General features: G+C 54.3%; 1 protein-coding gene across 6 annotated transcripts in view; it reads left to right on the forward strand.

Moving 5' to 3' along the window:
- The first annotated feature begins 1712 nt into the window (after positions 1-1712).
- Positions 1713-15580, forward strand: part of LOC307094559 (U2 small nuclear ribonucleoprotein A'-like) — a 34152-nt gene continuing 20284 nt past the window's right edge. For 2 of the 6 annotated variants that reach the window (XR_013813088.1, XM_079763504.1), the window contains exons 1-2: positions 1713-1843; positions 3493-3639. Coding sequence is in view for 4 of the 6 variants with exons in the window: in XM_079763504.1 (XP_079619630.1) it covers positions 3544-3639 (96 nt within the window). In the remaining 2 variants the exon portion in view is untranslated. The other 4 variants (XM_079763507.1, XM_079763505.1, XM_079763506.1 and 1 more) reach the window with 4 other exon arrangements.

The following is a 15580-nucleotide window of genomic DNA, read 5'->3' on the forward strand; positions in this document are numbered from 1 at the left end:
GATGAGAGAAACATTGGTCAGCCGCCCTCCACACTTCCTACTGGGCATGTACCCACAACCAAGGTACATGCCCTTGACCGGAATCGAACCTTGCACCCTTCAGTCCCCAGGCCGACACTCCATCCACTGAGCCAAACTGGTTTGGCTCCATGAACCTCTTAAAGACTCGAGTGCTTTAACACTATGCTTAACCAGCGGATACAGGTGCCTAGAATCAGGGACCTTCCAGGCTCCAGAGACGCCCCAGTAATGCAAACAGAACCGAGGATGTAGCCAAGGCACGATAGGACCTCCAAACCCCAAGAGATTGGGAGCCTGGCTCTTCCATTGTTTCAGCCTGGACACCGAGCAGCGGAGTAAGTCGGGATCTGGGGTGGCCCCTCCGCAGGTGTGGATCGAACCCATGACACCGAGGAGAGTCTGTTTCTCTCCTGGGCACAGCAATTACACGTGGGTGCTGCCTGGCCGGTGTTGCTCAGTGGTCGAGCTTTGACCTCTGAAACAGGTCAGGGGTTCGATTCCTGGTTGGAGGCTCCATCCCCGGTATGGGGGTGCAGGAGGCAGCCGACCCATGATCCTCTCTCATTATTGGTGTTTCTCTCTGCCCCTCTCCCTTCCCCTCTGAGATCAATAACATATTTTAAAAAAACACCACAAAACTTTTTTCAAAAACCCAGCAAGCTAAATGGCAAGTAAAATCAGTTTTGTGGTCTGAGGACGCCGCCTTGTGGACATATCTGGAATTGCGTTTGTTTAAACTTACGCCATCACAAAGCAAAATTACAGAAAATTTACTAGCACAGAGAACTCTCTTCATGAGCAATCTGAAATTACCCGTGTGATACCCTGTGACCCCCCCCCCCAAATACCATGGGCAATTTCCTATAAACCAGGGCCTCCTCCTGCACAACCATCAGAATCGGGAAGTTCACGCTGATGCGTCTCGGCCGCCCAGTCCTCTGGCGGGATTCAAATGTCGCCCTTTGTCCCCGGAATGCCCTTCGCAGGCGGCCAGAGACCCCCCCTCCCCGCTTACACCCCCTTCCCGTGAGAGGCGCACTTTGCATCGAGTCTTCATCTCTCGCCAGTCCTCCTCCTTGAACCTTTTACAGACTCGAGTGCTTCACTCTCTGCTGAACCAGCGGGTACAAATGTCCGGAATCAGGGACCCTCCAGGCTCCAGAGACGCCCCCCGGAAAGTCACAAGAACCGGGGACGTAGCCAAGGCCCCCGGGACCTCCGAACCGCAAGAGATCGGGAGCCTGGCTCTTCCAATGTTCCGCCGGGAAGCAGAGCGGCGCGCGCGCACCTCGGCCGGATCAATTAATGCCGCCAGCCTGCGGGCGCAGGGCAACTAGGGACGTGTACCCGGGGACGAGCGCGGTGCAAGCTGGGAAGCGCGTCTAGCGGAAACCACGGGCCATTCCCGGAAGTGTGTCGGAGCAGCGTGGGGCATGCCGGGAGGTGCGTCGCGCACGGGGCATGCCGGGAGATACGTCTTGCGTCAGTCGCTGTGCGTGGTGGGAAGTGTGTCTTCCGCCGGTCGTCAAGCACGCCCGGAAGTGTGTCAGAGGAGTCCCGGGGCATTTCGGGAGATGTGTCTAGCAGTGAGCGCGGGGCTCGTCGGGAAGTGTGTCACAAGGGATGGCGTCACACTAGAAAGTATGTCGTTTGCCGGCGCGGGGCGCGCCGGGAGGTGTGTCTGAGGCCCGCCGAGGGGTGTGTCTGGCGGGAGGCCCCGGGCGCCGCGGGCCGGGAGGAGGGAGGCGGCGGGATGGGGAAGCTGACGGCGGAGCTGATGGAGCCGGCGGCGCAGTACACAACGCCGTGCTGGGCCTGCGGGGTGAGTGCGGGGAGGGCGGCCTGCCCCGGGGGCCCCGCAGTGGGCGGGCTGCGCCTGGCCGTCCCGGCCCGAGTGTGGTCGGCGGGGCGGAGGGACCGTCCCGCAGGCTCCTTGCGCGGCCGGCTCGGGGACGGGACGGGGACCGCTTCCCGACCCGGACCCGTGGGCCCGCGTTCGGTTCGGCCTCGCGGGCCCGTTTCTCGGTCTGATCCGCTCGAGCGCCGAGCCTGGACTCGGGGGCGGTCACCCCAGCGCCGAGCGAGCGGCCGGTTCTCAGGAAACGCGTTCAGGTGACGGCGTCAGAGTGCGGACAGGGCGCTTGCCGGTCCTTTTCTTCTCTTTAGAGAGAGGGGGAGGGAGGGAGAGACACATGGATGTGAGAGAGACACATGGACTGGTTGCCTCCCGCACACGCCCCGACCGCGTCCGGGATCGAACCTGCAACCCAGGTACGTGCCCTTCACCGGAACCGAACCCGAGACCCTGGGCGCTCTGGCCACAGCGGCCGCGGCCGAGTTGGTCATTTCCGATCAGTCGGGGGGGGCGGGGGGAGGCGAAGTCCGGGAGGGAAGCGATGGTTTCCCGGCGCCTCCTCGGCAGCTTCAGGGGCCCCGGTCCCCCGTCACCCAGACGCCCCATCAGGGGGCCGGTCTTTCATGGAAACAGCGCCGCGTGGCGGTGAGGACTCGGAACTGTCCGGTTCCGGGGCTGTTTCTTCCTCAGCTAAAGGCTGACCTGCACCCCCAAGCCGTGGCTGCACCCCAATAAGCATCCTCCACCCCCGCCCATGTCAGACCCGAGAGAGGGCGGGCTCCCTGGGCCGGGGCAGCGACCCTGGTCAGTCAGCCTTGAAATGCCTCCTCCGGACTGAACTTCACAAAAAGGAAAGTGCTCTGGCCCTGGCCGGGTTCGCCCAGTGGTTAGCGCGTCGGCCCTTGGACTGAAGGGTCAGGGGTTTATTCGAGGTCAAGGGCAGGAACCTGGGTTGCAGGCTCCATCCGGGACCCGGTTGGGGCGTGTGGAAGGCAACCAGTCCATGTGTTTCTCACATAGATGTCTCTCTCTCTCCTCTCCCCCTCCCTTCCACTCTCTCTAAAAGTCCATGGAGAAGTGTCCTGGGTGAGGATGGGCAGCTCTCTGTTCAGCCGATCAGAAGGTGACTTAGGAAGAACGGGAAGAGCCACTGCCTTGGGGGTGAGAGGATACAGTCGGTGCCCGGGATTCGCTCCCAGGGGCCCGCAGGGTCTGCTGCTGGCTCTGCTTTGGGCTTAGACTCCTTGCTGACAAAGCCAGGTCCTTCTCTCCTTTATCTTTTTGCTCATCCTTCCTCGGGGATATTTTTCCCATGGATTTTTAGAGAGGTTGGGGGGAGGGAGAGAGAGAAACATCCATGATGAGAGAGAATCATGGATCGGCTGCCTCCTGCAGGCCCCCTCCTGGGGATGAGCCCACAACCCAGGCATGTACCCTGATCCGGAATCGAATCCAAGACCTCCTGGCGCCAACCACTGAGCTTCACTGGCCTGGCCTAGGTGAACACTTTCTGAATGAATGCTAGCTTTTTGAACCAAATTATCAGGAAATTCTGCTAATGTACTTTAGCACCTTTTAATTTTATTAATACCCGTGGGCTTTCCTCTATGTCACAGGATATAAGATCCCTGTCATCAAGAATCTGGGTGCGACCTTAGACCAGTTCGATGCCATTGATTTTTCTGACAATGAAATCCGCAAACTGGACGGCTTCCCTCGCTGAGGAGACTGAAGACCCTCCTGGTGAACAACAACCGGATGTGGTGAGTGTCTGCCGGGCAGCGATCTGTTTCCCGGTGTAAACGCTGTACCCGCTGCCGGTTCCACCTGCACGTTTCCTCTTTAAAGAAGACATTTTTCTGGTTTTCAATGATTTCAGAGAGGCAGGGGGAGAGAGAGAGATACAAACCTCAGTAATGGAGAGAATCGTTGATTGGCTGCACACCCCACACTGGGGATCGAGCCCCCAACCCTGGCATGTGCCCTGGCCGGGAATTAAACTGTGACCTCCTGGTTCCTGAGTCAACACTCAACTATTGAGCCACACCCGCCAGGCAACTGTTGTCATTTTTTTCTTTTTTTTAATACATTGTTTTATTGATTTCTTACAGAGAGGAAGGGAGAGGGATAGAGAGTTAGAAACATCGATGAGAGCCGAAACCGGTTTGGCTCAGTGGGTAGAGCGTCGGCCTGCGGACTGGAAGGTCCCAGGTTCGATTCCGGTCAAGGGCATATGCCTTGGTTGTGGGCACATCCCCAGTGGTGGTTGTGCAGGAGGCAGCTGGTCGATGTTTCTCTCTCATCGACGTTTCTAGCTCTCTATCCCTCTCCCTTCCTCCCTGTAAAAATCAATAAAATATATTAAAAAAAGAAAGAAAGAAAGAAAGAAAGAAACATCGATGAGAGAGAAGCATCGATCAGCTGCCTCCTGCACGCCCCCTACTGGGGATGTGCCCGCAACCAAGGTACATGCCCTTGACCAGAATCGAACCTGGGACCTTTCAGTCCGCAGGCCGACGCTCTATCCACTGAGCCACACCAGCTAGGGCTGTTGCTATTTTTTTCTTTTTCTTTTTTAAAAAAAATATATTTTATTGATTTTTTACAGAGAGGAAGAGAGAGGGATAGAGAGTCAGAAACATCGATGATAGAGAAACATTGATCAGCTGCCTCCTGCACACACCCCACTGGGGATGTGCCCGCAACCAAGGTATATGCCCTTGACCGGGATCGAACCTGGGACCCTTCAGTCCGCAGGCCGACGCTCTATCCACTGAGCCAAACCGGCCTCGGCTGTTGCTATTTTTTCATTAGACAATCCGAGGGAAAGAGAGGAATGCCCGATTGAACAGCCGGGCATCGCATGTAGTCACAGCGCCTGCCGCAGCCGGGTGAGGTGGCGGTCTCGGTTTATTGCATGTCCTCAGTCCAGCGTGTGTGTGCACTCACCGTCAGCTTCTGGTTTCAATGGGGACATGCTGCTCTGCACGCAGTGGGAACAGGCGGGCTTCTCTCGCTCACCGTTCCCTGGCGGGACAGTTGTCCGTCTGCACCCGCCCCGGACCTGCGGAGTCGCCTGTATTTCTGTGCCGCCTGCGCAGAAGCCACGGTGGGAGGCAGGTGGTTTGTCCTACACGGAGTCTCCCCTTTGCTTAGTTCCTTAGACAGCGGGGTGGGGGTGCAGGAAGAGCCCCAACAGCCCCAGGAAGCCTGGGTCCTAACACCGTGCCCTTCTGGCCCGCCGCTGTGGCTCAGTGGTCCCGCATCAACCACTCCCTTCCCCTCTCTGAAATCAGAAAGAGAATATTTAAACAATAAAATAAAATGGTGCCACTCTGTCGCTCGGGGTGTCGGGAGAGCAACCTCCCAGTTGCAGAAGCTCCAGGGTATTGGTCCGCTTGTTCGCCAGAAGCCGGTCAGGTGCCCGGGCGGGAGGACAGGACCAGGGGGTCCTCGCTCCGAGGCAGCCGCAGGGCGAAGCGTCTCAGCGGGGGGGTCTGCTCTCCTCTCACAGGGTGACCTGGACCCGCTGGCATCGCTCAAGTCGCTGACCTACCCGAGGTAGGAGATGACCCCGTGACAGTGAGTCCTTTACAACAACTCCCTGCCGGGCCTCGACCTGACCAGCCGGTGAGGACAACGGAATGCTGAATGGAGCTGGAACTGGAAAAGGTGCAGACATTTTTAAATATCTATATTATTTTTTTAAAAACTCACACATCTTCTAATTGAGCTTTAGCCGCTATAGAGAGGGGAGGGCAGCTTTTACACACAGTACTGCCCAGCACTGATCGTGACCTGTGGCCGTGCTGTGGCTGACGGGTTCCATTCCAGTGCGACAGCAGCCCCACGGCCACCACACTGACTGACTGGGGGTGGCTGTCAGTTTCAGGTCTTGGAGACAAGCATGGGGGTTGGGAGGGGAGGGTAGAATAAAAAATATATATAAAACAACCCTTGCAGGTGTGGTTCAGTGGTTAGAGCATTGCCTATGAACCAGGAGGTCCCAGTTCATTTCCTGGTCAGGGCACATGCCTGGGTCGCAGGCTCCATCCTCATCCTGGAGGGGGCGTGCAGGAGGCAGCCAATCCATAATCCTCCTCATTGATGTTTCTCTTCCTCTCCGAAATCAATAAATAAGTAATGGGCCGAAAAGCGTTTGGCTCAGTGGATAGAGCGTCGGTCTGCGGACTAAAGGATCCCAGGTTCGATTCCTGTCAAGGGCATGTACATTAGTTGCGGGCACATCCCCCATCCCGTGAGAGGCGCACTTTGCATTTATTTTTTTTTTTAATATATTTTATTGATTTTTTACAGAGAGGAAGGGAGAGGGATAGAGAGTTAGAAACGTCGATGAGAGAGAAACATCGACCAGCTGCCTCCTGCACATCCCCCACTGGGGACGTGCCCGCAACCAATTTACATGCCCTTGACCGGAATCGAACCTGGGACCTTTCAGTCCGCAGCCCGACGCTCTATCCACTGAGCCAAACCGGTTTCGGCCGCACTTTGCATTTAACCTTTTACAAACTCGAATGCTTCACACTCTGCTGAACCAGCGGATACAATTGTCGGGAATCAGGGAACCTCCAGGCTCCAGAGACGCCCCCCAGAAAGTAAACAGAACCGGGGACGTACCTAAGGCCCCAGGGACCTCTGAACCGCAAGACATCGGGCGCCGGGGTGACCCCTCCCCAGGGGTGGATGAAACCCAGGACACCCTCAGAGCAAATGCAGTGTGAACCCTGAGTTAATGCCGTGTTAACCCTCAGTTAACAGAGTTAACAGCCCGCAGCCAAGGAGCCTTTCTTCCCGGGCGCAGCGATTACACGTGGGTGCGCCCGGCCAGTGAGGCCCAGTGGTTGAGCTTCGACCTATGAACTAGGAGGTCTCCGGTCTGATTCCAGGTTCCATGCCCGGTTGGGGGCTCCATCCCCGGTGTGGAGGTGCAGGAGGCAGCCGATTCTCACCGTGGGTGTGTGTCCCTCTCCCTGAAATCAATAAAGATGTGTTCTTTTCTGTTAGAGAGGAAAACAGTGGCGGCTGTGCCAGCTTGCAGGGCAGCGGGTGGGGAGGGAGGGCCTGTCAGGTGAGGGGCAGCGGCAGGAGGCCTGGGAGGAGGCCCTGCAGGAGGCAGAGGAACTAGGGTCTCGGGAGGACACAGTCCTGGGGCCGCCTGACCGTGGCTGCAGGTTCTCAGGCCGAGTATGAGGGTTCGAGAGTAGAGTCCCTCCCGGAGGCCCCGGACCGCGTGCGCCTGGTAAGTTTGCGTTTAGTTTTTCAAGGAAACGTCCTTTTACTCTGTTCTTTGGAGCTTTGACTGCAGAGGAGACCATTACAGCCACCCACACCCTCCGGCCGTTGTGGCTCAGTGGTTGAGCTTCGACCTATGAACCAGGGGGTTTTGGGCTCCATCCCCCGAGTGGGGCGTGCAGGGGGCAGCCGATTGATGTTCCTCTCATCATTGGTATTTCTCTCTCTTCCCCTCTCTCTTCCCCTCTGACATCAATAACATATTAAAAAAAAATACAAAACCTTTTTTAAAGCCAAGCAAGCGAAATGGCAAGTCCTCATATGTTAACAAATATGCGATTGGATATGTCTGCTATTTTGTTGTATTGACAACAGGCTTCAAAACTTCATGTCTAATTTTCTGAAGGCGTTAACATTATAGATACTTTTACGCCTAAAAATGTCGAGTTTAGTGCCCCAAAAAAGAGCATTTGCGGGAAGTTTGAGTTCATTGCTGGTAACTCCATCCAGGGGGAAAAATCCGCATGATTAACCGCGATACCTGGAAAAAAAGCAGTTTTGTGGCCCTAGGGCGCCGTCTTCTGGACACATCTGGAATTGCGTTGTCTGTTGTAACTTTTTTTTAAATCCATCCCAAAGCAAAGCTACATAAAGGCGACAAGTCTAGCACAGAGACCTCTATTCATGAGCAATCTGAAACCACCCGTGTGATACCCTGTGACGCCTGCAAACATTTTAATTTCTTTTTCTCCCAAATACTTCGGGGGCAATTTCCTATAAACCAGGGCTTCTGCACAACCATCAGAATCGGGAAGTTCACGCTGATGCGTCTCTACCGCCCAGTCCTCTGGCGGGATTCAAATGTCGCCCATTGTCCCCGGAATGCCTTTCGCAGTCGTCCAGAGACCCCCCCAAAACCCCCGCTTACACCCCATTCCCCGTGAGAGGCGCACTCTGCATTGAGTCTTCATCTCTCGCCAGTCCTCCTCCTCGAACCTTTTACAGACTCGAGTGCTTATCGCTCTGCTGAACCAGCGGATACAAATGTCCGGAATCAGAGACCCTCCAGGCTCCAGAGACGCCCCCCAGAAAGTAACCAGAACCGGGGACGTAGCCAAGGCCCCCGGGACCTCCGAACCGCAAGACATCTGGAGCTGGGGTGACCTCTCCGCAGGGGTGGATCAAACCCAGGACACCCTCAGAGCAAGTGCAGTGTTAACCCTGAGTTAATGCCGTGTTAACCCTGAGTTAATGCGCTGTGAACCCTCAGTTAACAGAGTTAACAGCCCACAGCCAAGGAGCCTTTCTTCCCCGGGCGCAGCGATTACACGTGGGTGCGCCCGGCCAGGGAGGCCCAGTGGTTGAGCTTCGACCAATGCACCGGGAGGTCGTGCGGTTCCATTCCCGGTCGGGGCACAAGCCGGGTTGTGGGCTCCATCCCCCGAGTCGGGCGTGCAGGGGCAGCCGATAGATGTTTCTCTCATCGCTGGTATTTCTCTCTCTTCCCCTCTCCCTTCCCCTCTGAGATCAATAACATATTTAAAAAAAACAAAAACACAAAACCTTTTTTAAAGCCCAGCAAGCGAAATGGCAAGTCCTCATATGTTGACAAATATGCGATTGGATATGTATGCTATTTTGTAGTATTGACAACAAACTTAGAAACTTCCTGTCAAATTTTCTGAAGGCGTTAACATTATAGATACTTTTACGCCTAAAAATGTCGAGTTTAGTGCCCCAAAAACAGAGCATTTGCGGGAAGTTTGAGTTCATTACTGGTAAGTCCACCGACGGGGAAAAATCCGCATGATTAACCGCGATACCTGGAAAAAAAGCAGTTTTGTGGCCCTAGGGCGCCGTCTTGTGGACACATCTGGAATTGCGTTGTCGTAACTTTTTTTTTAATCCATCCCAAAGCAAAGCTGCAGAAAAGCGACAAGTCTAGCACAGAGATCGCTATTCATGAGCAATCTGAAATCGCCCGTGTGATACCCTGTTACGCCTGCAAACATTTTAATTTTTTTTTCTCCCAAATACTTCCGGGGAAATTTCCTATAAACCAGGGCCTTCCGCCCAACCATCAGAATCGGGAAGTTCACGCTGTTGCGACTCTACCGCCCAGTCCTCTGGCGGGATTCAAATGTCACTCGTTGTCCCCGGAATGCCCTTCGCAGGCGGCCAGAGTCCCCCCAAAACCACCGCTTACACCCCCTTCCCGTGAGAGGCGCACTTTGCATTGAGTCTTCATCTCTCGCCAGTCCTCCTCCTCGAACCTTTTACAGACTCGAGTGCTTCACGCTCTGCTGAACCAGCGGATACAAATGTCCGGAATCAGGGACCCTCCAAGCTCCAGAGACGCCACCCGGAAAGTAACCAGAACCGGGGACATAGACAAGGCCCCCGGGACCTCCGAACCTCAAGAGATGGGGAGCTGGGGAGACCCCTCCGCAGGGGTGGATCAAACCCAGGAAACCCTCAGAGCAAGTGCGGTGTTAACCCTGAGTTAATGCCGTGTTAACCCTCAGTTAACAGAGTTAACAGCCCGCAGCCAAGGAGCCTTTCTTCCCCGGGCGCAGCGATGACACGTGGGTGCGCCCGGCCAGTGAGGCCCAGTGGTTGAGCTTCGACCTATGGACCAGGAGGTCTCAGGTCTGATTCCAGGTTCCATGCCCGGGTTGGGGGCTCCATCCCCGGTGTGGAGGTGCAGGAGGCAGCCGATTCTCACCGTGGGTGTGTGTCCCTCTCCCTGAAATCAATAAAGATGTGTTCTTTTCTGTTAGAGAGGGAAACAGTGGCGGCTGTGCCAGCTTGCAGGGCAGCGGGTGGGGGCGGCCTGTCAGGTGCGGGGCAGCGGCAGGAGGCCTGGGAGGAGGCCCTTCAGGAGGCAGAGGAACTAGGGTCTCGGAAGGACCCAGTCCTGGGGGCCGCCTGACCGTGGCTGCAGGTTCTCAGGCCCAGGGCGAGGGTTCGAGAACAGTGTCCCCCCCGGAGGCCCCAGACCGCGTGTGCCTGGTAAGTTTGCGTTTAGTTTTTCAAGCAAACGTCCTTTTGTCTCTGTTCTTTGGAGCTTTGACTGCAGCGGAGACGATTACAAAAACCCACGCCCTCCGTCCAGTGTGGCTCAGTGGTTGAGCTTCGACCAATGCACCGGAAGGTCGTGCGGTTGCATTCCCAGTCGGGGCACACGCCGGGTTGTGGGCTCCATCCCCCGAGTGGGGCGTGCAGGAGGCAGCCGATTGATGTTCCTCTCATCATTGGTATTTCTCTCTCTCCCTTTCTCCCTTCCCCTCTGAGATCAATACCATATTTTAAAAAAACAAAAACACAACACCTTTTTTAAGCCCAGCCAGCGAAATGGGGAGTTCTCATATGTTGATATATATGCCATAGGTATGTATGCTATTTTGTTGTATTGACAACAAGTTTAGAAACTTCATGTCAAATTTTCTGAAGGCGTTAACATTACAGATATATTTACGACTAAAAATGTCGAGTTTAGTGCCCAAAAAAAAGGGCATTTGCGGGAAGTTTGAGTTCATTACCGGTAACTCCATTGAGGGGAAAAATCCGCAAGATTAACTGCGATACCTGGAAAAAAAGCGGTTTTGAGGCCTTAAGGCGCCGTCTTGTGGACACATCTGGAATTGCGTTGTCTGTTGAAACTTTTTTTTTAATCCATCCCAAAGCTAAGCTACAGAAAAGCGACAAGTCTAGCACAGAGACCTCTATTCATGAGCAATCTGAAACCACCCGTGTGATACCCTGTGACGCCTCCAAACATTTTAATTTTTTTTCTCCCAAATACTTCAGGGGCAACTTCCTATAAACCAGGGCTTTCTGCTCAACCATCAGAATCGGGAAGTTCACGCTGATGCGTCTCAATCGCTAGGTCCTCAGGCGGGATTCAAATGTCGCTCATTGTCCCAGGAATGCCCTACGCCGGCGGCCAGAGACCCCACCTCCCCGCTTACACCCCCTTCCCGTGAGAGGGGCACTTTGCATGGAGTCTTCATCTCTCCCCAGTCCTCCTCCTCGAACCTTTAACAGACTCGAGTGCTTCACTCTCTGCTGAACCAGCGGGTACAAATGTCCGGAATCAGGGACCCTCCGGACTCCAGAGACGCCCCCTGGAAAGTAACCAGAACCGGGGACGTAGCCAAGGCCCCCGGGACCACCGAACCGCAAGAGATGGGGAGCTGGGGTGACCCCTCCGCAGGGGTGGATCAAACCCAGGACACCCTCAGAGCAAGTGCGGTGTTAACCCTGAGTTAATGCCCTGCTAACCCTCAGTTAACAGAGTTAACAGCCCGCAGCCAAGGAGCCTTTCTTCCCCTGGCGCAGCGATTACACGTGGGTGCGCCCGGCCAGGGAGGCCCAGTGGTTGAGCTTCGACCTATGAACCAGGAGGTCTCAGGTCTGATTCCAGGTTCGATGCCCGGGTTGGGGGCTCCATCCCCGGTGTGGAGGTGCAGGAGGCAGCCGATTCTCACCGTGGGTGTGTGTCCCTCTCCCTGAAATCAATAAAGATGTGTTCTTTTCTGTTAGAGAGGAAAACAGTGGCGGCTGTGCCAGCTTGCAGGGCAGCGGGTGGGGAGGGAGGGCCTGTCAGGTGCGGGGCAGCGGCAGGAGGCCTTGGAGGAGGCCCTTCAGGAGGCAGAGGAACTAGGGTCTCAGAAGGACCCAGTCCTGGAGGCCGCCTGACCGTGGCTGCAGGGCGAGGGTTCGAGAGCAGAGTCCCTCCCAGAGGCCCCGGATCCTCGTGTGCCTGGTAAGTTTGCCTTTAGTTTTTCAAGGAAACGTCCTTTTGTGTCTGTTCTTTGGAGCTTTGACTGCAGAGGAGACCATTACAAAAACCCACGCCCTCCGGCCGGTGTGGCTCAATGGTTGAACTTCGACCTATGAACCAGGAGGTCGTGCTGTTCCATTCCTGGTCGGGGCACATGCCGGGTTGTGGGCTCCATCCCCTGAGTGGGGCGTGCAGGGGGCAGCCGATTGATGTTTCTCTCATCGTTGGCATTTCTCTCTCTTCCCCTCTCCCTTCCCCTCTGAGATCAATAGCATATTTTAAAAAAACAAAACCACAAAACCTTTTTAAAGCCCAGCAAGCGAAATGGAAAGTCCTATTATGTTGACAAATATGCGACTAGATATATCTGCTATTTTGTTGTATTGAGAACAGGCTTCAAAACTTCATGTCAAATTTGCTGAAGGCGTTAACATGATAGATATTTTTACGCCTAAAAATGTCGAGTTTAGTGCCCCAAAAGAGAGCATTTGCGGGAAGTTTGAGTTCATTACTGGTAACTCCATCGAGGGGGGAAAATCCACATGATTAACAGCTATACCTGGAAAAAAAGCAGTTTTCTGGCCTTAGGGCGCCGTCTTGTGGACACATCTGGAATTGCGTGGTCTGTTGAAACTTTTTTAATCCATCCCAAAGCAAAGCTACAGAAAAGTGACAAGTATAGCTCAGAGATCTCTATTCATGAGCAATCTGAAACCACCCGGGTGATACCCTGTTATGCCTCCAATCATTTTAATTTTTTTTCTCCCAAATACTACAGGGTACATGCCGGGTTGTGGGCTCCAACCCCAAGTGGGGCGTGCAGGAGGCAGCCGATTGATGTTTCTCTCATCGTTGGTATTTCTCTCTCTTCCCCTCTCCCTTCCCCTCTGAGATCAATAACATATTTTTTAAAAAAACAAAACAGAAAACCTTTTTTAAAGCCCAGCAAGCGAAATGGCAAGTCCTCATATGTTGACAAATATGCGATTGGATATGTCTGCTATTTTGTTGTATTGACGACAGGTTTCAAAACGTCATGTCAAATTTTCTGAAGGCGTTAACATGATAGATATTTTTACGCCTAAAAATGTCGAGTTTAGTGCCCCAAAAACAGAGCATTTGCGGGAAGTTTGAGTTCATTACTGGTAACTCCATCGAGGGGGAAAAATCCGCATGATTAACAGCTATACCTGGTGAAAAAGCAGTTTTGTTGCCCTAGGGCGCCGTCTTGTGGACACATCTGGAATTGCGTTGTCTGTTGTAACTTTTTTTTTAAATCCATCCCAAAGCAAAGCTACATAAAGGTGACAAGTCTAGCACAGATATCTCTATTCGTGAGCAATCTGAAACCACCCGTGTGATACCCTGTGACGCCTGCAAACATTTTAATTTCTTTTTCTCCCAAATACTTCAGGGGCAATTTCCTATAAACCAGGGCTTCTGCACAACCATCAGAATCGGGAAGTTCACGCTGATGCGTCTCTACCGCCCAGTCCTCTGGCGGGATTCAAATGTCGCCCATTTTCCCCGGAATGCCTTTCGCAGTCGTCCAGAGACCCCCCAAAACCCCCGCTTACACCCCCTTCCCGTGAGAGGCGCACTTTGCATGGAGTCTTCATCTCTCGCCAGTCCTCCTCCTCGAACCTTTTACAGACTCGAGGGCTTAACGCTCTGCTGAACCAGCGGATACAAATGTCCGGATTCAGGGACCCTCCAGGCTCCAGAGACGCCTCCCGGAAAGTAACCAGAACCGGGGACGTAGCCAAGGCCCCCGGGACCTCCGAACCGCAAGAGATGGGGAGCTGGGGTGACCCCTCCGCAGGGGTGGATCAAACCCAGGACTCCCTCAGAGCAAGTGCGGTGTTAACCCTGAGTTAATGCCGTGTTAACCCTCAGTTAACAGAGTTAACAGCCCGCAGCCAAGGAGCCTTTCTTCCCGGGCGCAGCGATTACACGTGGGTGTGCCCGGCCAGGGAGGCCCAGTGGTTGAGCTTCGACCTATGAACCAGGAGGTCTCGGGTCTGATTCCTGGTTCGATGCCCGGGCTGGGGGCTCCATCCCCGGTGTGGAGGTGCAGGAGGCAGCCGATTCTCACCGTGGGTGTGTGTCCCTCTCCCTGAAATCAATAAAGATGTGTTCTTTTCTGTTAGAGAGGAAAACAGTGGCGGCTGTGCCAGCTTGCAGGGCAGCGGGAGGGGGCGGCCTGTCAGGTGAGGGGCAGCGGCAGGAGGCCTGGGAGAGGGCCCTTCAGGAGGCAGAGGAACTAGGGTCTCAGGAGGACCCTGTCCCGGGGGCCGCCTGACCGTGGCTGCAGGATCTCAGGCTGAGGGCGAGGGTTCGAGAGCAGAGTCCCTCCTGGAGGCCCAGGAACCTCGTGTGCCTGGTAAGTTTGCCATTAATTTTTCAGGGAAACGTCGTTTTGTCTCTGTTCTTTGGAGCTTTGACTGCAGAGGAGACCATTACAACCACCCACGCCCTCTGGCCGGTGTGGCTAAGTGGTTGAGCTTCGACCAAAGCACCGGGAGGTTGTGCGGTTCCATTCCCGGTCGGGGCACATGCCGGGTTGTCGGCTCCATCCCCCGAGTGGGGCGTGCAGGGGCAGCCGATAGATGTTTCTCTCATCATTGGTATTTCTCTCTCTTCCCCTCTCCCTTCCCCTCTGAGATCAATAACATATTAAAAAAAAACAAAATAACAAAACCTTTTTTATGGTTTTTTTGTTCTTTCTCTCACCCAGAAAACCTTTTTTAAAGCCCAGCAAGCGAAATGGCAAGTCCTCATATGTTGATATATATGCGATTGGATATGTCTGCTATTTTGGTGTATTGACAACAAGCTTCACTACTCCCTGTCAAATTTTCTGAAGGCGTTAACATTTCAGATATTTTTACACCTAAAAATGTCGAGTTTAGTGCCCAAAAAAAGAGCATTTGCGGGAAGTTTGAGTTCATTACTGGTAACTCCATTGAGGGGGAAAAATCCACATGATTAACCGGGATACCTGGAAAAAAAGCAGTTTTGTGGCCTTAGGGCGCCGTCTTGTGGACACATCTGGAATTGCGTTGTCTGTTAACTTTTTTTAAGCCCTCCCAAAGCAAAGCTGCAGAAAAGCGACAAGTCTAGCACAGAGATCGCTATTCATGAGCAATCTGAAACCGCCCGGGTGATACCCAGTTACGCCTCCAACATTTTAATTTTTTTCTCCCAAATACTTCAGGGGCAATTTCCTATAAACCAGGGCCTCCTCCTGCACAACCATCAGAATCGGGAAGTTCACGCTGATGCGTCTGTGCCGCCCAGTCCTCTGGCGGGATTCAAATGTCGCCCTTTGTCCCCGGAATGCCCTTCGCAGGCGGCCAGAGACCTCCACCTCCCCGCTTACACCCCCTTCCTGTGAGAGGCGCACTTTGCATCGAGTCTTCATCTCTCGCCAGTCCTCCTCCTCGAACCTTTTACAGACTCGAGTGCTTCACTCTCTGCTGAACCATCGGATTCAATTGTCCGGAATCAGGGACCCTCCAGGCTCCAGAGACGCACCCCGGAAAGTAACCAGAACCGGGGACATAGCCAAGGCCCCCGGGACCTCCGAACCGCAAGAGATGGGGAGCTGGGGTGACCCCTCGGCAGGGGTGGATCAAACCCAGGACACCCTCAGAGCAAGTGCG

This window comes from Cnephaeus nilssonii, assembly GCF_951640355.1.
Source record: "Cnephaeus nilssonii genome assembly, chromosome: 23".
Taxonomy (NCBI): domain Eukaryota; kingdom Metazoa; phylum Chordata; class Mammalia; order Chiroptera; family Vespertilionidae; genus Cnephaeus; species Cnephaeus nilssonii.